Below are 22,269 nucleotides of genomic sequence, written 5' to 3'. Positions count from 1 at the left end.
CTGAAACACTAGAGATATACAGATGTATGATAAAGGTGTTTTTAAAATGACCTAACATTATACATGTAAAGAATTTATTGTGTGATTAACAGTTGCGGGGGGGAACCTGATTTTCTGTTAAAGGTCCGCGATCTGTTTCTGTCCCATTCGCAGGAAGGACAGGACAGCAACATAACCTGTGCTTTCCACAGATCCTTCTGAAGGCACGGACGAGTTGCAAACTTTGCATTCCCCTGGCGCTCTTGGTTAGCACACGGACACCAGTCCATGCGGTCCCTGGAATAATTTCGAAACGTCTCCATTCTAGGCGCACACTAGGTAATAGCTTAAACACTCCACATTCAATTCAAGTAGCCAGTCTTACAAAAAGAAGGGGAGAGGGAGAGAAGGGAAGATTTATTTTACCTTGTTGGGCGCTTGGGGACCTGGTGTCTAATTTCACCATTTAATTGCACGATGACCCACTCCACCACCTGGATTCTTTGTTCTTTCCTGGCAAGGAAGGGGGAGGCCACGACAGGCAGTCACGTGGATCTGGCAGCACGCTCCGGGTTCCAGCTCTGCAGCCAGGAACTGTGGGCAGCTGTGGGCTGGCCTGGGGCAACCCCCTCAGCTATGCTCTGCGATCTGTTGTACAGAAAAAACACCTCTGCCTACCCACATAGGTGAGGCATGCTGAAGACCAAAGGAGTCCCCTGTGGTTTGAGTTCCTTCGTGGAAAGCCGTAACTGCTTGTTGGGCACAGACACGTTTGCCTAGGTGAGAACTGAATGTAGCGGCCAAAGGGTTAGTTTCTTTCAACCAGTCAAACAGCAGCTCACTGTGTTGTTGTAGGGTTATCTGTATTCCTGAAGTTAGACAGTGAGGACGGCGTACGGCATGGGACTGGAACCTACTTGGGAGGTCAAAGAGGGCAGTGGAAGGGGGTGGGAAGCAGGTAGAGTGGAGGCACCTGTGTCCTTGGAGAGGCACGGCCGTCCATGAGGTGGGGCTGGCTGCTCGTTGTAGGAGGCCTCCCAAGAGGCCAGTGCTGGAGACCAGAGAGGCTGGAAGCCAGGGAGAACGTGAATGGAGATCTTCCCAAGGAAGGGCGCGCTGAGCTGTGAGGTTGGCCTTGGGCACACGGTGTCATTACGGAGTCAGTCCCGCAAGTGTGCAGGTGTGCAGCTCTTCCCTTTCGCATTCTGCTTCCTTTTCCCGGGATCGTGTGGACAAATCCAAACAATTCCTCCTTTCTGACGCCATTTGCTGGCCTTCCAACCTATGTGGCAAGAATTTTCTTTGCTGAGAACGGCAAGAAAGTCTGAGAAAGATGAAGACAAGAGAGAGCAATTTGTTCAGAAGACTGTCCCCTGCCAGAAGCCGCTGCCTTGCCTGGTGACAGGGCCCAGGGCAGGGACGGGATGGGCAGAGACCTCTGGTCCTCCCCCCACCCTCCCAGGCACTTCTCTCAGGGTGGTGCTATTTCAGAAAGTCTCCTTCCAGCCAAGTCAGTCCAAGACAGTGCCTTGTTCTGAGACCCTCGTGCTGGGGCCCCACCTGCCGTCTGGAGAGGATGGTTTTAAAAATAAAACAGATGATTTCATGGGTTGTACTTGGAATAGCTGCTTTCCCCGTGAGGGACCAACACGATACGGGTGCAAGCTGTTTTCTCTGCTTCTCATGCGTTGCTCTTTCTTCAAAGTCTGAACACTCCTTAAGACCATGAGTACAAAAATCATCTCTTTGCTTACGGATGACTCTGAGAACCCACTGCATAAGAACGTCAGCAAGGAGAGGCTGTCGCTGTGCCAGCCCAGCTACCCGGGAGTGCTCTTCCGTCTACTGAAGAATTCGCGGTGGGAAAGCAACAGGAGAAGCGGTGTCTCTAATCACGGCCGTTGCTGGAATATACTCCAGCCTCACAGCAACTTGAATGTTCCAAAGAAATGGACATTTGGCATTATTTGGCACATCGTTGTCGCTCTGCAAATACTGGCCTGAGTGTTCCTTATCTGTTGGGAAGACTCTAACTTTATGAAACTGTAAAGTCCTTTGAGTGGCTCCTTGAATATGCTTACAGAACTCAAACATAATACACGAAAATACCATTTGCTTGGGAATGCATATGCAAACAAACCAGCATTAACATGGTGAGACAAATTTCCAATAGAGTCCGGAAATGCTTGGGAACCTCACCTGCAGAGTTACAATAGAAAAAACAGCATTCCTTAGTCGTTGCAGATTGGGGGCACCTTATCTGAATTTGGGGACTCCTGAAATTGTATGCAACATTAAGATGGTTTATTTGTGTGTGTGTATGTGCGTGTGTGTTTTTTTTCTGGAGAGAAGAGACACAACTGTCATCAAATTATCAAAGGCTCTGTGAGTCAAGAAAGGTCAAGATCTACTGTTTTCAATGACTGAGATTTCAGGAGGTGCTTGGCTCTTGATACACAACCACTTAATTTGCTTCTCCTTCTGGCGTCCAGGCCCAACAGGAACAGGGAGAATTCCCCAAACTTATGTTACTCTAATATATAGTGACAACTCTTTGGACTCATGTAATTAAAAATAATAATTTTCACGTAGGAACTATATAAAAATAGACACTTGCGGAGAACTTTAATTTACATGTATAGGGTGTTCAAGTGTGTACCTCTCTTAATCGCTTCCTCTTACCTATCTCTTCCCCACTTAGCTTCCTTTACCTGGCCCTCGGGATCTATTCCAGGTGGCCACAAGGAGATTTCCCACAGAAGAGAAAAGTAACCACATGCAAGAGAGAAATCACAAAAGCTAAGTTCTGAGTCTTACTGCAAAAGTCTTTCACGACTGCCAAGTCTTCAAAAGTCCCCGGGGTACCCCTTCTAGTAGAGACCCACCTTCTCACATGACCTTCAGTGCAGCACAGACCATGACTCCCTAACCTCCAGAAAGGTTCCTAGGACGTGGGAGGGAAGGACACCCACATCAACCAGTAGTGCCCTCAGAGGCGCCAGGTTCCAGCAGAGAACAACCAAAAGCTTGATCCCTCTTTAGGGGATGAACAAGGACTGGGGGACCATATCTTCACCTCCCTCTGCTGAGTCTTCAAGAGGATCCTGTGCTCCGAAGTTGCTGACGAATAGTGCAGTCACCAGGAAAGACTTCACTGGGGAGAAGGCTCTACACCCCAACAGCTCTACAGTTTTACTTCAGATCTGGAGGTGTTGTGAACGCCCGGGATGTGTACAAACGGCATGTATGGTTTCTGGGAAGAGGCTCTAAGACTTTAAATGGATCCTGAGATGGGTGTGTGACTTCCCCTGATGTGGACACCCCCAGGAACTTTGAGAGGACAGGCTGTGTAGCTGTGTCCTTTCAGAAAACCGCCTTCATTTTCTTGGTCAATTCCTTCCCCTAAGATCTTGCAGGAAAAACTATATAGAAGGCCTAATAAAATAGGGATATCGTTGCAAGCCAAACTTGTCCTGCGACCTGCTTTTTATTTTTGTTAAAGTTCCATATAAAAATAAAATTTTTCAACCGAAGTTAACTGTAGCAAATATGTCCATTAGACAAAAAGAAACCACATACATAAATAGGATTGTTTTGTTGGTTTTTTTTTTTTTTAGTCATCTTGTTTTTAAAGTCATAATGTGAAAGAAAGGCAAATCTTCTTATTTCCAGCCACAAATCGCAGGGAATAAGGAATGCCCTAATTTCTGAAGTGCTAACTGATCTTTTCAACGAGGAAATACCAGGCATCAAATATTTAGATTTTAGAATACTTTAATATCCATTTCTTGAGTGGATGCATTCTGAAATAATTAGAATTAACAGTTTAAAAAGAGCAGAGTGAAGAAAAGATGGAAAATGCAAACAGTTGGTTCTCGCTAATTTAATTTCAGGTTCTAGGCATGATGTGATTTTCTGAAACAACCAGCCAAAAAAGCTTACCTCAAAAATCTAGAAATGCAGACGCAGACAGATCTTTGGAAACTACACATTGTTACAGTCCACGTGGCGGCAAGCACGCGGCCCTCTGGCTCTCAGTGTCGTGTGCAAATGCGCAGGTGCTGCCTTCGAGAGCAGTCAGTGTTAATGGAGTCGCGTGCAGGTGTTGCATAATCGGTGTGACTCTTCAAGCTACTTAAGGGCTTCATAACTGATGCTCTACATTTGTTTGCACTGGATAAAATTAGGTGTGCTTGTTTATATATACATATACATATACATATACATATACATATATGTGTATATATACGTGTGTATAATTCGATCTGACTTGGGGCCAAGAAGAGGACAGCAATTGCAACTCAAAGCGACTATTTACACACATTCAGTTCTGAAGTATTGCTTCCTGACCTAAGTTTGTAAGAGGTATTGCCTCTGGGAAAAGCACGTCCGTCGTACTGCTAGCACTTGAACCACTGCTCAGGGGCCTGTCCTCAGGGACTCTGTTCAGGGCCAGCGGAGCTGGAGGCACGGCATTTCCGCGGCACAGGTTCTGTGGTCCTGCGTTGAGGTATGCTTCGGGGCAGGGAACTGGGAAGGACCCAAGCCACGCAGTGGCTCAGCGAGAACATCTGTACTGGTGATTTAGGAAGGCTCGGGGTGTTGTGTTGTTTTATTTTGTTTTGTTTTGTTAAAGACAGTTTGGAATTCTGGGTGAGCCAACCATCGAAGGCTCCGATGTGCACACTGCTGGACCAGATCAACAGGCATTCAGACCCTCTCCCTGAGGTCCGCAGCTTCCCAGGGTCAGGAATCACAAACACTTTTGCAGGAAGGGAAGGGAAAAGAGGATGTGCAGGGGAGGAAGCATGTGCAGAGACGGACCTTGTGGAACGGCAGAGACTCAGGCGGCCCGTTGGCAACCGCCTGGCCCCATCACTGCCAGAGCTACAGAGCCTGAGGGCAGAGGGCAGAAGGAGAGCCCCACACTCCAGTCAGTACATGCCTTAACACTGATGGGAGAAGCCCCTAACACGCCCACAGTCCCTATGGACAAGGACGGTGTCGGGCAGTGTTTTAAAATAAAAATAAAAATAAAAACTCTGCGGTATCTTAGAAGAATACATTCTTTAGAAGCAAGAGGTATTGTCACACCATCCTTCCTCCAGCATTGGAAGACCAACAAACTGACAGTAAAGCCTGAAGGAAGATCTTAGTTACTGAGAATGCCTCGACTCCCTGGGACGTCAAGATCCTGGCTATGGCTGCATTGTCGGGAGGCCACTCCATGTGTGTTCCCCCGCCCCGGGCAGCTGGCCCATCAGAATCCATATTTCCTGATCCCGAAATGGCAGATTCTAGATGAATTTGGGGAGGGGGGAGACTGATAATGCAACTTGATGTAGATGTGACATCATACAGAGATTTAGCAGCGAAAAGAAAATGCACAGGGTATGCCGGTGAAGACCTTAAACAGAGAAGGAGCTAGTTCTCAAACTATCCTGTGAACCATATGCTCGAGTCACCTTGAAAGTAACTATGCCGATGACAGGGCAACACGGGCCTGAGTTCAACTCCATGTACGCTCCGGACTCAATGTGGCCAAACGTCCTCACAGGCAGGATCGGCAACAAATAGCCACAAGTGATTTCCCTTAGGTTTTTTCTACTTGCCCTGCCTCGACACCTCATGTGCGTGCGGCTGATTCTGTCTCTACACACAGCAAGAGAAGGCCAGCTAAAGAGGGCTGGGATTCACCAGGTTCAAGACTGCTGCACACAGGCCCTGCACAAGCCAAGAGCAGGAAAGGATGAGGAACTTCTCGGGTGTGTACAAGTCAAAGCCACTGGCACTGCCTGCCCACCACTGCGCTTGGCCCAGACCTCCTGCCTCGTGTGGGGCAGGCCTCTGCCTCAATCCCTGCAGTGGGGAGGCCCCGAGGGCACAGATCTGCAGCCCACGGGACAGAAGTGGCAGTGCCCATAAGGTTTCAGAACCACGGCTGAGAGCATCTCCATCCCAGGGCCATCCCAGGGCACGCTGGCCAGGCCCGGTCAAGCCTTGCTCAGCCCCTGTGTGGGGTGGTGGCCCAGAGCGGCCAAAGCACTAACAGACATCTTCTCATTCTTCCGCTGTGCCCCCTGCAGACCCCCTCCCCTCAACCCAGCCTATGTCCCTTCGCAGGAAGGACCTGGCTGCTCCTCCCCCAAGACACACATTCCCTGATAAATAAATAAATAAATAAATGCAACCCTCAGATGTTTATTTTGAGTTTCCCTCTCCGAGGATTCAGCTTCAAAGACAAACCCCTTCACTCCCAGTTGGAAGATCCCTCGGTGTCGGGGGCAGAATGAAACACGGCTTCTAAATACCTGGGGCCTGGGATCACGAGCTCTGCTACTGGCTAGCATCTGCAGTCTTGGCCTGCACGGGGAGGAAGCCCGACAGCCCGAGGCCCCAGGTGCTCTGGAAGGCGCAGGCGGGGGGGGCGGGGGGCGTTGGCCATCCTGGCTGGCGGCTGCTTGTAGCCCACGGCCCCCCACCTCCCCTCACAGTGAGTTACTGGCACTTGATCTCAGATTCATGAATGAAAGTGTGTGCGTGTACATGTTTACACAGAAAGGTCAGGTCACTGGAAAACACTAGCATGTATACAGGCAAAAAACGCAAAAACATTGTACTAGCAAAAACAAAACAAAAACAAAACAAAAACCCAAACTGCCTTGTGAGAAAAAGCAATAAAATGATATCTTAACCACAGCTTTCATTTAAAAAGTCCAGCAATACCCCATGCCACGATCTCCACGGGCCGCCTCTGTCCCCAGACGCGAGGCCGCGGTCAGGCCCTGAAGGCACTTGTTCTCCACGCTGCCTACGGTCACACCCAGGGGATGGGGCTCCGGGGAGAAAAAGCAGAGAGACGGATGTGCGTGGCGCACGCAGACGTCAGGGCAACGACCATGCGGCGCTGCGCCTGGCGACGGAGGCTGTGGTGCTCGGGACACCCAGCAGGCAAATACAAACTCGATCGTGTTTCGAGGAACAGAGCACCGCGGCAGCGACGGGCGCTGCGTCACACGCTCTTGGAAACGTTGAGCCTGGTGAGTTCGCTGGCTTCTTCCACGCCCACTTCTTCACAGTCGCTTTTCTCTATGGCTTTGCCAAATCGAGACCTCTCTTCGGGTTTGACGGGCTCCTTCCACGGCCTCTTAGAGGACAGGTGAGCGTCCTTGGCCTGCATGTTGTTTTCGGAACCCAGAGACGTCTTGTCCGCATTCTGTACAGAAGGCACCAGGTTGGCGATCTCGTCCGTGGGAGACCGCCCAATGCTGCCGTCCACCTGGACTCGGATGTCCGGGGAGATGGACAGCTGGTGCTGCGGCACGGCCCCGCTGTCCATGCACTTTGGGTACAAGTAGGTCTTCATCTGGCCCTTGCCCTTCACATTCACTGTCCCCCGGTAGTCGAAGTCGTAGCCCATCTTGCTCAGGACGCGGTAGCTCTCCTCACTCACCTGGATGCGGCACTCCACCCCCGTGCTGTCCATCCTGCTGGCGATGTTGACGGTGTCGCCCCAGATGTCATAGAGCAGCTTGGTGGTGCCGATGACCCCTGCTGTGAGCGGCCCATGGTTGAAGCCGACCCTGAGCTTGAAGTTGAACCACAGCATGTTGCTGTTGAAGTCGTCCACCACGCGCATCATCTCCTTGGCAAACTCGAACAGGACCTGCAGGTGCTCCTGCGGGTGGCCACCGTCCTGGCACTGGGCGCCGTTCAGTCCCGATGCAGCCATGTACGTGGCCCCGATGGTCTTGATCTTCTCGATGCTGCTGTAGCCTGGCCTGCTCAGGAGCTCGTCGAAGTCCCCAATAAGCTCGTTAAGGACCCGGTAGCACTCCTTGCCCCCCTCGTAGTTCTCCTCGTAGAACTCACTGAAGTTGACGATGCTGGCGAAGATGACGCCTCCACTGTCGTGGTTCTTGGAGTAGGTCTGGGAGACCTTCAGCTGCTCAGCCACGTGGTAGGGGATGATGTTCCTTAGCAGCCAGTCGGCTTGGTCCCTCATGCTCTGGATCTTGGTGCGGTGAAGGTCTGCCTCCACGTCCCCATGGTAGTGCAGGCGGTAGCTGACCTCGAATTCTCGATTCAGGAACCAGACCAACAAGAGCAGGAGAAAGAAGACCAGAACCACCTCCTGGCCAATCAGGCTGGCTGTTCCGCCATCATGCGGCAAGGAACTATTGCACGGATTCCCCTCAGAACTGGAGAGCAAAGAGAAGAGAAAGGACGTACCTTCTTAAGTGCATCTTTTAAGGAAGAGGTTGCTGCTCAGGGCTTGCAGGTTGTGAACAGACCAGCTACCTAGCCTCTGCACCAAGTTCTGTGGAGTTCAACTTGTCAGTGACCTGCAGCCGCAAAGCTACCCGATGCCGTTTGGCTGGCTGAAGGGGTGCCGCAATAAGACTGATTTTTGTAACTGATTTCTAAGTAACTACTCGGTGACTGCTTTTTCAGGAGCTGTTAGCTCTTTGATTTTAAAAATCTTTTCATTTCCAACAACTTTCTATTTCGAAAATTCGGAACACTATAGGAAAGTTAAGAGACTAGTAATACATTTGTACACCCTTCTCCTGGATTCAACAATGGCTGACATTTGGCTGCTTTGCTCTTTCCCTCTGTCAGCACACACACGTGCACACACAGCTTTCCTGCTGAACATTATGACATCATGACACTTAGATCCTGAATATTTCAGTCCCTATCTCCTCAGAAGAAGGACATGACCCTATGTAACCACACTGCCATCATCATATCCAAGAAACTTAACATTCTCTGACACACTCACTTTTTAGATTTCTAATCCAAGTTTAGCTCTGAAAGATGTGTAATTTTACAAAGAATTAGTGTAAGTTCTCAATTGTCTACTTGTATAAAAGTCCATGAATGTACCATTACCCTCTGGTAGCTTAGTTTTGTTTTGTCAAAGTCATTTAAGACAATGTTAACATTTTTACAAATAAAAGGTGTACTTTTTTTTTTTTTTTTTAAAGTAGACTCCGGACCCAGCATGGAGTTCCATGCGGGACTTGAACTCACAACCCTGAGATCAAGACCTGAGCTGAGATCAAGAGTCGGATGCTTAACTGACTGAGCCACCCAGGTGCCCCAATATGTATAAAGAGTAGCACCTTGTGAGAAATTCAAACAGCATAAACAGTAGTATAAAATAAGTATCTTTCCTGTGGGAAAGTTGTGGTTTTCTTGTGGGTTGCAAGAAATTCTAATACATGCATGTACTGTAACAATCAGGTTCCAACCCTGGGCGTTTGGGCTGTGCCCATCCCTCACCCCCAGGGAACGCCACTGTGATGACCCTGTGCATAGAAGGGAGTCGGTCTGGGGGATAAACTACCAGAGTTGGAAATGCTGAGTCACGTCAACTACTGCACATTCATGATTCCAGTAAAAATTTGCACATTGCCCCTCTCATTTCTGTTCCCTCCAGTAACAGCCTACTTCTGGGGGGTAGGAGGGCCTTTCCAGAGTTGGACAGTGCTGACCAGCAACAGCAGTGACTGAAGATTAGCACAAACGCAGTCCCTTGGAAAGCTTCTTTTTTGGAGCTAATTTCTCCACTCAATAGTACTACATTTTCATCAGAAGAAATTTAGGGGAAAATGTAGAAAGAAGAAAAGTTCCCTCCACTATTGACCATCCAGAGGCCATCACTGTTAACGAGCGTTGGGTTTCCTTCTTGTCTTTCTTCTGTTTACAAAACTGTGACTGCTCTGTTCATATAAATTCTGGGCCCTGATATGCTTCTAAAGCACACAGAATGGGCTTCTAGATTTTATGTGGCAATGGGTCGAGTCACTGTATAAATTATATATAAAATGGATGGGTCCTCGGTTTCGATATCTCCATGGCACCGAAAACTCAATTCTGTAATCAGAGCGTTTAATAAGTTTTCCTGTTGCCTGTGACTTAAGGACATTATAAAAAACAATGAACTTGACCAATCTGGCCATAATGGTCCTCTATGAAGTACAGTCACAAAGCCCAGGCCTTGGAGTAAGAATCCCAGGACTCTGTCCCAGCTGGACCACTGCAGAGTTCTGGAACCCTGATTTCTAGGTCTCGACTTCCTCACATGTAAACTGAAGATGGGCTAGAGTATTGCTAAGTCCCTATTGGCCTCAGATTCTGTGCAGAAAAGAGTTATTAACATAGCAGGTCTGAGGCTGCCATCCAGAGAAAGGCCTACTGGCGAGAGTGCCTGAGGCTGGCCTCAGGATCCTGGGTCTGGGGAGGCAGGTTCCCACTGTGTCTAGAGTGTGCCTTCCTTCTGAGCATCTGGAATTTTGGTCCCTGCAGCAGAGATGCCTATGTGACCGGCCTCTAATAAAAACCCTGGGTATGGAGTCTGTCTGATGGGCTCCCCGGTGGACACCATGTCACCTGCACTGTTCAAGCTCACTGCTGGAGGAATTCAGAGCATCCCGGACTACGCCACGGGGACAGGACTCTCGAAAGCTGGCAACCGGTTTCCTCTGGATGCTACCTCATGTACTTTTTATTCGCTGCCAATTTTGCTTTGTGTCCTCTGTGACAAATCACAGCCATGAATACGACTCTGTGTAGAGTCCTGAATCCTAGCGAAATTCCAGTTCTAGGGGTGGTCTTTGGGACCCCTGCCATAAATCCCATAACTCGTCCCCTGTGAGCTAGGAACCAAAAAATGCCTCCATACAGTAAGACACAGCACACTTACTTGTTCTTCTGTCATTGAATCAAATGGCAATATATATCACGGACCTCAAGTACTAAACAAGTAACTATTCTAGATGACTGAAACAGATTTCTGTCCAGCCCCACATGCCTTCTAACTCACTTGAGAGTAGGGAAAGGATCAGCAAGAGGAGGCACTAAGTCTTCTCTCGGGTGAGCCCATCTTGTTGGGTGAGGAGGGACCTTTCTTTCTATTTCTCCAAAGTGGTAACATTAAGGAACCACCCCCTTTATGGGTAGACATCACCAGGGCTTAACATCATCTTAACAGTCCAATCAGACTTTGCAGCCCTGTGGCAGAAATGGGTGATGTGTCTGGCTTTCCCCAAGCAGGCTGCTGCTCCTGCTTTCCTCACTGCAGCATGGCCTGACTCTGGAGAGGGGAACAGGCCAGATCCTCTGGACAGAGGAGGGGAATTATGGAACATAGGCCAGTGTGAGACAGAAAGGGAAACAGACTGTGGTGTCTGTTTTCATCTTGTTTAAAAGGGGAATCCTAATATACAGATTTACACTTAGTGCCAAGGGGCTGCCACACAACAGAGATCTGGAACAAGTAGGAAAGAGAATCACTTCCCATCAATAACCGGTATTTCTCTTTCCACTACAGAAGGAACAAAGATGGTGGTCTCATTCCTAAATTCAAATAGCAAAGGTGAGTTCCAAAAAGAGGAACTTTATGGGACTAAATGCAAGAGTCAATTTATGACTTGACAGGTGGACATTAAGTCATAATTGGAAGTTAGAATAAAATATAGTATAATTCATAATCATGGAAAAGAGGGATTAAAACAGAAAACAAAGATCATTTACAGTCCTAACCTTAGTTAACCAAGCTTAACATGGAATTTGTTAACATTTTGGTGTATTTCAGTGCCACTTAAAATCTGTGCCTACAGATGTGAGGCTGGGGAAGTCACCACGCTGGGACACAGAGGGTACTTCTCGGGTACTGGTATACCCTATTTTCTTGGTCCGAGTGGCAGTTAATGGGGTGTGCTCACTTGTGAAAGTTCATTGAGCTGTGTTCTTATACCTGCGCACAAGTTATATATTCGTCAATAAGAAAGTTTACTTTAAAAAAAAAGCCAAGTGTTTTATTTTAAATACTACAGTTGTGATCATCATAGAAACATATTTGCATTCTGCCTTTGTTCCATACTTTAAATCTCCTTCCCAGTGTCTATGTGTCCACAGAGATTTAATTTTTTAATTGTAGAAACAGAAAAAAAGTCATTCATCACTCTTTTCCAGATCATAACTATGACATATCTTACATTTTTTCCACCTATATAATGAACTGCCTAGCTCCAAGACAAACACAATTTCACATGAGAAGTATTTTTCTTATCCCTGCATCGTAACAGCGGTAATATTTAAGCATCTGACCACAATTTAATTCATTTCTTCTTATTGGCAACTGAAGTTGCTGATGAACTTTCAGTTCATCAGTATCTTTCATTGTGATCAGTATTTCGGGGCAGGTGGTCTTTATCATATGCTGAATTATCCCCTCGGTAGAGAAGCAAAAATAGAATTATTAGGTCAAAGACTATGAACACTTTTGCAGATCATCAAATTACTTTTCAAAACTATGTGCCATTCTGAAAAGTACTGAGGCCTGGTAGAAAGAGCGTGGCCTGGCAGTGAGGGAGGCCAGGGTTTAAACCCTGCCGATCACTGGCTGTGTGACCACAGACAGCTTCCTTAACTTCTCTGAACTTCAGCTTCCTCATCTGGAACATGGGGACTAAGTCACCTAATGTGTCAAGTTATTGTGAGAAATAAGCCACATGCTATAAGTGCCCGGCAGCTTAACAAAATAAATCCCCACCCGGGATGAACGCACCAGCCCTTGCCTGTGCCAGGTAATCACAATCTAACATCTTGAAGGTAAAAGACCAAAAGGATTTTTTAGTAATTTAAATGTGCAATGACTTCAGTAATAACATATTTAGCTTCTCCCTATACTATCTCTTGTCAGTTTTGTTGGTTTTTTTTTTTTCCCCTTTATTTATGCAGGTCTTGATCAGCTCTTCGTGTAATGGCCACAGGTGCTCTTCTCCGCCGCTTGGATTCCCCACACCCCCCACCAATGTGTCGATCAGTCTTTTACTTTTGTGCGTGCGTGGTTCTATTTATTGTTTGTAAGACTGGAAAGTTGTCTCTGTTTTAGAGGCCTGCAAACTAATTCCGTTTTTTCTAGATTTATATACAGTTTTATATAATTTAATGTTTATTTCTGACTCCTCAGCTTATATAAATTTTAGTTTGATGTTTACAGTAAAGCAAGGGTCTAGCATTTATTATTTCAAATTTCTAGTTAGTAATTTCAAAATATTTTAGGGAATTAAAATAAGTACTTTCTTAGACTTGAGATATTTCCTGCATAACATGCTGATGTCGTATATGAAATTCAGCCTAATCTAGTACGTTCTTAACCACCATTCATTTTCTCAATAAGGTATTGTAACTATGAGCTGGTATTTCAACAAGTAGGTATTTTCCACTTATTCTTTTAAGAATTACATAGAATTCTTTTTATTCAAGATACAAATGCTTTTTAGGAAGCTGAGAAGGACACAGTGCTCATACAATCACTCTTGTTTGTTCAGATACAGGCATGAAGTTAAAAGCTTACCTGAAATTCTGTCCTGCATCAAGGTGTGAAATTACTATGGAACTGAAATTAAAATGCAGAAAAATATTATTATAAAAAGCAAAGAAGGAGTTAAATAAAACGATACAGTAGAATTTAAAAAACAATTTCCTTTTTTTTTAACGTGAAGATCAAGTCAGACAACTAAGGATAGTTAATTCCTTATTATAATTTGATATCCTGTGTGAATTAAAAATCAGAGCAGAGAGAGTGATGCAATCAACAGGACCTCGTATCAGGGAGGGAGGCACCATCTCCAGAGAGCAAAACCAAACAAGAAGTCTTGAAGGCATTCGCGTGACATGAGGACTTCCCCACGCAGTCCCGCAGGCTAGAAACCACTCGTGATCAACAGCGATGCCCACTGACAGGACTGATTTAGAAAGGAACTGCTAGAGACGCTGGCTGACCTGAGAGGCCGGACTTTGCTCCTCGTGTGCCCAAAGCAATCGAATCCCCATTCTGGGGCATGGAAACCACACACAATAAAGAACTCTCTCGGTGTCGGGGCAGGACACGTGACATGCAGTACCCTTCCCACACACCTCACGGCTTCTTCTAGGGTCCTCTTGCACCCAGCATCCTCCCAGATCAGTAAGTTGGCCTCATGCCCCGACACTTCCCGGTCTACTAGATCCATCTGCCCCGCTCATTGCAAAGGGGGACCTTACAAAGCTTCTGCAAGCAGCTCCCCTGGGCAGCGGAGGTGAGGGGATGGCTCAGAGAGGCTTTTAGCATCACAGGGGGTGTTAGATGACTTCATGGGAAAGGGGAGAAAGCAAGAGCTACAGCACCGACGCTGTTCTGAGGCCGTATGCGTTCTCTCTCCCTGCCCGGGCATGACTGTGACACTGTTCCTCTCCAAGTGTGTGCAGCCCTTCTTTTATTTCCAGGTCCCTCTGCGAGGCTTGCCTGGTTCTCGGAAGTCCCCTCCCCTACACAGGGGGCCTCTCTGTGTTTGTGTTCATCCCTCTCCATGCTTCCTACCCTGGGAGGCTCAGCAGGGACAGCAGGGTGGGTGGGCTCAAAGGATTCTGTGAGCAGGGAGAAGTATTATGTGAAGGGGAGATTCAGCTGCAGCCCAAGACCCGCTCTTTGAATTCTGGGCAAAGGTGACAGAATTGGTCCCTCGTCACTCTGGTCCCTCCAGATCCATGTGGAAAACCCCCACACCAGTGACTGAATGACACTGTGAGTGGCTGAGGGATATCTGTCATGGTTCTTTTAAAAGGTTAAAAGGCAGACTAATGAATCCCTTGCTCTTGGGAAAGAGCCTCATAATGACCCTAATTCCAGATGGCCATACCTTCAGGAAGGGAAATGTATGCTTTGTTCTGCTTAAAGTAATTTAACTATTCATTCAAGTTTTTCCTTTCAATTGCTGAATGACAGTTCTGCTTAAAATTCCCTTCTGATCTTAATTTGCATAAAACTTGAATGTCTTTGATGTTATCATTATTTTATTACATCTAATTGAGGAGAAGGATGCTTACTTTGTCCATTACCAACTGCTGCTTTGGAAATACCCAAAGATACACTATGAGGGTTTAATATTTGATACCGTGACAAACTGGATCATCTTCTACTTCTGAACTTAATAAAGCAATGGTTCTCAGCAACAGTAATGCCATTCTTGGGGGCATTTTGAAAATGTTGGGGCTCCTTCTGGTTGTCATAATAGTTTGAGGAGCCAGGAATGTTCGATGTCCTGCAAGGCACAATGAGGGAATGCCCTGTGTCACTCTGAAATATCCCACTAGCCTAAACCCATGGTAATTATAAAAAAGCAGTTAACATGTTCTAATAGTAAAATGTTTTTTTAAGTAATTACCAAAAAAAGGTCCAATATTTAGGATGTTTTAAATATAGCACATACCACAGTCATCCTATATATTTTCATTTTTTGTAGCATGATAGTAAGAACCGCTCCTGTCCCTTGGGGCCTTTCCCACAGACCCCTGCTTCTCCCATGCCATCCCGTCTATGCCTTGGCATCTCCCAGTGATAAGGTTTTGAAGGCTATCTGAATACCAGAGACTGAAAGTGTTCTTCAACGACTTCAAGATAAAAGATTTCCAGTGACTAGTCATTACTCCGTTTCACATCATGCCACACATGTCACAACAGTGAGTCAGTATTCATAAATAAGGCCCAGGCCACTACCGAGAGCCTTACCTCCTCACTTCCTCTCCTTTAGCAACCTGCAAACTGTCTGGCTGTATTACCCTTACTCAAATGAGGTTAGAACCAGCTTCCTCTTTGCCTTCTTGGATCTCCCTATACCTCTACTCCTTCACTTTCTTGATCATCTCGTATGAAACGGCTTCTGGTCCTACTTCTCTGTCATAAGTAAGTTCAAGCACCGAGTCTACTGTACCAAGTCCCAGGCAGGGGTCACCCGGGGATGTCTATATGCAAATACATATTATGTCATGAAAAACTATTTTCTTTTTTTTTCTTTTGCATATTAGTCTTCGGACTTTTCATGAGGATGCTGGCATTGTGTATGTTGAAAGTTACGTCATGTTGTGACAGTATCTGGGAGGGCAGAGGGAGAGGGCATTGGCACAGATGTGAAAAACAAGCGAGGTCAGGAAAGGTGTCCCAGCCAGCGAGGGCAACAGATGCAGAGCACAGTGGCGGACCTACCTGTCGGGGCACAGGGAGATGCAGAGCAGGAGCAGGGGCCCCGCCCCAACGACTGTGGCTAAGGAGGACCTCATCCAGGAGCTGAGCTGGCAGAAGTTACAGTAGTGCACGACGGTGATCAGGACGGCTGAACCCATGAACACGGTGACCTACAACGAGGGGCCGGCGCAGTTAGTGACCCATCCCGCCCTCGCCGTGCGGGCTCCGTGCCTCACTTCCAGCTGAGCATGCTGACATCAGAAGATTCACTCACTTATCTTTCCTTTTTTTTTTTTTAATGATTATTTATTTATTTATTTGACAGACAGAGATCAGAGGCAGGCAGAGAGAGAGATGGGGGGGGGGAGAGCAGGCTCCCTGTTGAGCAGAGAGCCCAATGTGGGGCTCGATCCCAGGACCCTGGGATCATGACCTGAGCCGAAGGCAGAGGCTTTAACCCACTGAGCCACCCAGGTGCCCCTCACTTATCTTTCTTTCGATATGAAAATACCATGGATATCGCAAAGTATCTGGCCGTTTCAGGGACGGATCATAAATCATTGGGTTAATCACCCAGGGCTTTAGGCGGCAAGCTCGCGCTGGCACTAAAACTCTCCTCCAGATGTGTGCAGACTGCGCACGTCATTCCAGAGGAGAGGGAAGGTAGACCACCTATCTCAACGCCGCCACCGTGGAAGTGGTCACCTTTACAAAGCCTTCCTTCAGGCATCCTGCTACCTGCCCACGGAAATGTCACTTGGTGTTAAAGTATCAAATGCAGTCAGCCTGCCTGGCAGCTCATGTTACACTCACTTTCACCAAAAACAGAACTTTCCAACAAGGGCATTAATTCAGTCTTTGTGGGGTTTAACTTGGAATCTCCTTCCCTGATCAACAGCAGCTGGCCCAGATGCCAGTCACCTAGCTGTGCCAGCTCGATAGGTAAGCACCGTATCTTGTCTGGAAACATGGGGCAGACGCTGCTTTGTAAAATGCACGGGAAGATACCTGGTTTGGAGCTCGGTGAGCAGCAGGTGAGGCTGGAGAGGGCACATGGGAGCTGGGCAGGGCAGCATCGTACCCACCTCTCCCTGACCGTGGTCAGTGATGGGTTTGAGCGTCTAGACAGGTCGCGTGCTACCCTCCCTGCCTACTCCTCTGTCTCAGGCAAGACTTTTAAGAAGACAAGCTCAAGGTGGTGACAAAGAATTTGTACCTCTTTAAAGGCCTATATTTAAATTGTCCCAAGTCATCAAGCCTATTAAAAAAAAAAAAAAAAAGATGAGGGAGTCCTGAAGAGCCCAGAAACAAAGTCACTGGGCCTTTACTCACGTGTATGTTTGTCTCAAATTCAGAGGTGACGTGTGAATAGACCGCAAGAGCAGGGAGTGACACCAGGACGGCCCCAATGAAATGGCGTGGGAGCCAGCCAGCTATCCACTCCAGCAGGCGCTTTGTACAAGCCATCACGTCCTCCAGGAAAAACACCATCCTGGGATGAGGAGGGAGAAAGGAGAAATGGGGTGTCTGTGGACAGGTCAGCCTGCTGGGGAAGTTGAGGGCGGGAGACCCACCAAGTCTCACCTATGTGGACGCCGGTGGAGCCCCCCGCCCCACTTTAGGTCAGCAGCAAGTAAGTGGGACTTGCTCGGCTCATCATACCTTACTTTAAGGTCATCTGCTGCATACTGACAACACGTGTTTGTACAAAGCCAAGCATGAGCTTCTGCGGGTCTCAAAGTAGATGTGAGAACTGGGCACGCATATGTTACCAGGCCCCTCAGAGGTCACTCTTGCTGTCACAGGCTGCTGAGGCCCTTTGGAGGCATCTGGGAATCTGGCAGGGCCTTTTGGTTGTCACAGGGACTGAGGGGTGGGGCCAGCTCCTGGTGAGCAGGAGCCAGGGATGGGGGCGGTGCGCACCGAGACACACAGGACAGCCACATGCCCTCTAGACAACCACAGATGAGCGAGCCCTGCTGCCAATGACCTCAGTCCAGAGTCTTGTTGTGTCTCGATGCTGCTAACACACACTGATCTTCCAGGAACGAACCACTATGTGAAGTGCCCTTTGCTTTGGGGCCTCAGCAAGGCTCACTCAGCATTTCAGAAATCATGCCACGGGCGGCAACCCAGCGCTTGTGCCACCAAGCCCACACACCGCAAGTGGTCCTCATCTGGAGCCGTCTCATTTGTGCAACCGTGCACATGAGGACAAAGCTGACGACTCTGTTATGATTCCCCAGTGGTGGTGTCCTGGCAAAAATGAGGTGAAGCACTACAGATTTTATTTTAAATTGCTCTCTTGCTCTCTCTCCTTCACACTGGGAGTGACAGCATTTCATCGACTCCTGAAATCATGTGTGTAAGTAGGCTGTATTTCAGGATCATCATGTGGCTATCACAAAATAATTATCATAAAGAAGGGGGAAGAAGTGCGTGGGGCTGAGAAGCGCTGTTCAGAAGGAAGAACAGTGTGGCTAAGTGAGGGGCCCTGGGGTCAGCAGGGGCCAGTAACTGGATGCCAGCAGCAAGAGGTGGAAGAAGGGGTACCGTGGTTCAGCTGGGCAGAGACCCAGGCACACAGACCCTCTCTGAAACCAGGCCCCCAGGCAGGGGGAGAAGGGACAGGCACACTGTCCCCACCTCTGGAAGTGACAGGAGCTGCCACTGAGTTTCAACAGCACAAGTTCCCCTCAAGGGTGGTCACCACGCACCCAGGTGCCTGCACCTTCTGTCCTCGACACTCGCAGTGCAGCGACCACTGGCTACAAATGCGTGATCACCAGGAGGAAACCGCGGATCTCAGCCATTTTCCACATGGAACCAGGCCCTGTCTGACCCTTTCAGGGCCTGGATGGTTCTGGCCTCCTGACACTTAACGGATAATGGAGTCCTGGGAATACTTCCAAGAATAACCACAAATATGCTCAAAGGCAGAATACATAAGCCCCATGAGGAGACAGAGGAAGCCAAGTTCCAACAGGGAGAAGGCAGGGCTGGGAGGCCCCCACAAAGGTCTCTAGGATGGCAGAGCTCTGAGGATGAGACCCACTGTTCTCACACCTGCCTGGACTCAGCACAAAGTGAGGGGAGTGAAGGGATGGACTGCGAGTCAAGATCACGAAGGCCTCTGGAGGAGGGGCAGCTGCAGAACCAGCCCCCTGGGGCGCCCGCGCACTCTGCACCACAGATTCCTGTTGACCTGAGATCCTACATATGCCCTCTGTGTGGTGACAGGGAGCTCTGTCACGTTCCCGGCCCCTCCCAGGCTTTGATGATTTGGGCAAAGTGAACTTTCAGAGTCACACCAGCGGTCACTCAGGAGCAGCTGCCACCTCATTTGGAAGGCGCTGGCTGAGCCTGTGGGTGTGACACGGCGGCACACACCTGGGTGCGTGTCTCCATGGCCTGGAGCGCTCTGCAGTCTCCAGACTGGGGTTAGCCCAGACTCTGCAGAAGTGGGTCCAAAGGAACAGGGAACAGCGGTGTAAAGGGCTTTTGAAAAAGGTACGGAGACAATGCTAGTCTCTGAGAGAGCCGGAGTCTTATCTAGCTGTACGCCCTGTGTCAGACGGAAACCTGGACCCAGAGCAGGGAGAGTGGACATGAGGAGACTCACTGCCCAGGGGTGCCGGGTTTTCTTTGGGGTGATAGAAATGTTCTAAAATTACATGGTGATGTTTGCACAACTCTGCAGGTTTACTAGGAATCACTGAACTGTACACTTACAAGAGTGTATTTCCTGCATGTGAATTAGATCACAATAAGGCTGATTTTAAAAAGGAAAAGACAAACTAGGGGCCTGAAGATGTCTTGGTTTGGATTCCCCAGAAGCAGAGCTGATTTGAGAGGGGGTCCCGAGCAGCTCAGCAAGGGTGGTACAGCCGAGACTCGAGGCGCAGACCCGTAGGGAAGGCTGTGTTACAAGGAGACCTATGCTGTACACCACGCAGCTCAATCCTGGTAGGAATTTTGGGTAAACAGTGAGGACGCAACCTGCAGTTATCTCAACCTGGAGGAGGCACCGGGGTCAAGTGTGAAGCCTCTGGCGACTAGAAAAGACCCTCTGCAAAGAGCCACAGGAGTGGGAGCAGGGGTGGGGGAACGAGGGGAGGGCAATCCACCCATATAGTTCAAAGTGGGGAGGGGAAGGGGGGACTGCATTCAGAAGCCACAGGGCAGACCAGGGCTGCTGTTTCCTATTCTGGGGTGTTGGGGAAGGGAGGCAGAAACTCGAGGTCAGTGCCCTTCTCCCCATTTCTGTTTCACCTCCAGCTTCCGGAGGCAATCACCAGCAGGACTGCCTGTTGAGATGGACACGGCTGGACAGAGGAGGTGGGCACGGTGTCCAGGAGGCAGACGGGGGTGGGGGGTTGCGCATGTGAATGGAGTATCTTGTGCATTCACACTTAATCAGAAGTACTCAGAGCAGCTGTGAGCTTCCCTGGGTGCTGGGCTGAGTGGATCGTGAGGGCCTACCTTCCCTGAGGGGTCCCCACTGTCTAGCCAGACCTTCTGTCCACTTCTAAATGGGCTGCTGGTCTATTCCTGAGCTTACATTCTCGGTATCAGACCTTACCACAGACAGGGAGAAAGCAGGCCTGGGAGGCCCACTGCACATTCCTCTCCCGTCCTGCAGGCTCCGTCTCACTCTGGTGTGAGAAGGGACAGGTGCTCTTCGGAAGGGAGAAGCTTTACAACTTATCTCTTCTTTCTCTGGCCGCTCATGCTTTTCAGTCATAGCTAAGAAACCACTGCCTGACCCAAGCTCGTGGAGACGGACACCTACAATCTTTCTGAGGGTTTCAAGTCTTGCTTGCACATCTGGAAGGGGCACCTGCTGACCCATCATGGGCTCCCTGTATGCTTCCATTCTGTTTCTCTTCCCTTTCTCACCCCCTCTCTTCCCATTTGTTCTTTTTTAAGTCTCTGAGGGGGGAGATCCTGGGACTGGTTGGCAGCTGAGGGGCTGCAAAGGACACTGACCCTGTGGCAACGAAGGTGCCCACCTGTGCGGAGGGCTGGGGTCTGTGAGAGAGGACGCTGAGCAGCAGAGCTGGGGGAGGGAAGGAAAGAGGACCGGGTCACCAGAAATGAGCTTGCGGAGGCCTCTGGTGTGGGGAGGTGGGTCTGCGGAGCTGCCGCCAGGCTGTGCAGCCATTAACTATGGAGCCAGCAGAGGGAGCTAAAGGCTAAAATCTGGAACAGAGCAGAGCAGGTGGGCCCTTACCTGATGGAGACCACGAGGGACAGCACCTCCAGCAGCAGGGCAGCGCCGAAGACTGCCAAGGCGGCAGGTGGGGGAGACGTGGAGGAAGCCCCGTACTTCAGAAAGCAGGTGATGGAGAGAATCAGAAACACTGTTGTCGACAGAAACACATCCAGCAGGGAGCTAAAGGTGGCACTGGCAAAAGTCTTCACAGGCGAATTCTTTATAACCTGTTTGGGAAAGGAGGGGTGGTGGGACGCATGAGCGGAAGCTCCAACAGGTGGCCATGGAGTAGGATTTTGATGGAAAACACAGTTGTGGAGCACCTGCCCACCCTGGACCAAGCACAGGTGGTAAGGGCTCGAGGTGGGCCACCTCTCCTATTCCATTTAACAACGAGGAAACAAGGCACAGAGCAGTTAAGAAATGCACACGGTTGCACAGCAAGCTATTATAAACCAGTGAGTTCTCAAACAGATTATATCCTGGGCCTGAAAGCTGGGTTATGGACTCTGCATCTGTAAAAGCCGTTGCACAAAAGCCATTTTCTGGAAGCTTCCAGTGAACGGTTGGGTCCCAGGTTCAGGGTGTGTGACAGCTGGCTTCATAGCAGAAGCAACAGCAGATGAAGCATGGGTACGCCAATGGAGAGTAAGAGATGCTCGTGCCTTCACTCAAGAGCCTGCTCTGGGCCTGGCTCTGCGTGCGGTGCTGGAGGCAGACATGAAACCTCGCCCTCGGGAGGCTCAGAGCCTAACAAGGGACGGACAGGGTCTGAAATGTCAGGGTGGTATGGTAAATGTAACAAAGAGCCACGCATGTGGTGTTAAGGAGTCACCGGGAAGGAGGGACAAAATGAGGACAGCAGGAGCCAAGGGGCCTGGAAATGACATGCCAGTGACGTCAGACAAAGGGGCACTGAAAGATTGGGGGTCTTCTCCCTGTGTGGATTTGGAGTTTACAGATTATGGGAAATCAGTATTAGCCTCCATTTTCCTATCACTCGAGGAGGGGAAACAAGGCTGCCAAAGCACGAAGCTGACTGTGAACTACCCGGTGCAAA

At 48.9% G+C, this 22,269-nt stretch overlaps 1 protein-coding gene across 3 annotated transcripts in view; it reads right to left on the bottom strand.

The window, feature by feature from the left end:
* Window positions 1–3,447: 3,447 nt before the first annotated feature.
* ADCY9 (adenylate cyclase 9) overlaps window positions 3,448–22,269 on the bottom strand; it is a 124,223-nt gene continuing 105,401 nt past the window's right edge. For all 3 annotated transcript variants that reach the window (XM_080830154.1, XM_080830155.1, XM_080830153.1), the window contains 5 exons: window positions 21,228–21,436; window positions 17,327–17,486; window positions 16,016–16,164; window positions 13,349–13,390; window positions 3,448–8,180 (listed from right to left, as the gene is read on the bottom strand). In XM_080830154.1, the coding sequence (XP_080686280.1) occupies window positions 6,992–8,180; window positions 13,349–13,390; window positions 16,016–16,164; window positions 17,327–17,486; window positions 21,228–21,436 (1,749 nt within the window). In that variant the 3' untranslated portion in view covers window positions 3,448–6,991. The remainder of the gene's footprint in view (window positions 8,181–13,348; window positions 13,391–16,015; window positions 16,165–17,326; window positions 17,487–21,227; window positions 21,437–22,269) is intronic.

The sequence above is a fragment of the Martes martes genome, assembly GCF_963455335.1.
Source record: "Martes martes genome assembly, chromosome: 18".
Lineage (NCBI taxonomy): Eukaryota > Metazoa > Chordata > Mammalia > Carnivora > Mustelidae > Martes > Martes martes.
The sequence above is the reverse complement of the archived record's forward strand: the minus strand, read 5'-3'. Positions and strand labels throughout refer to the sequence as shown.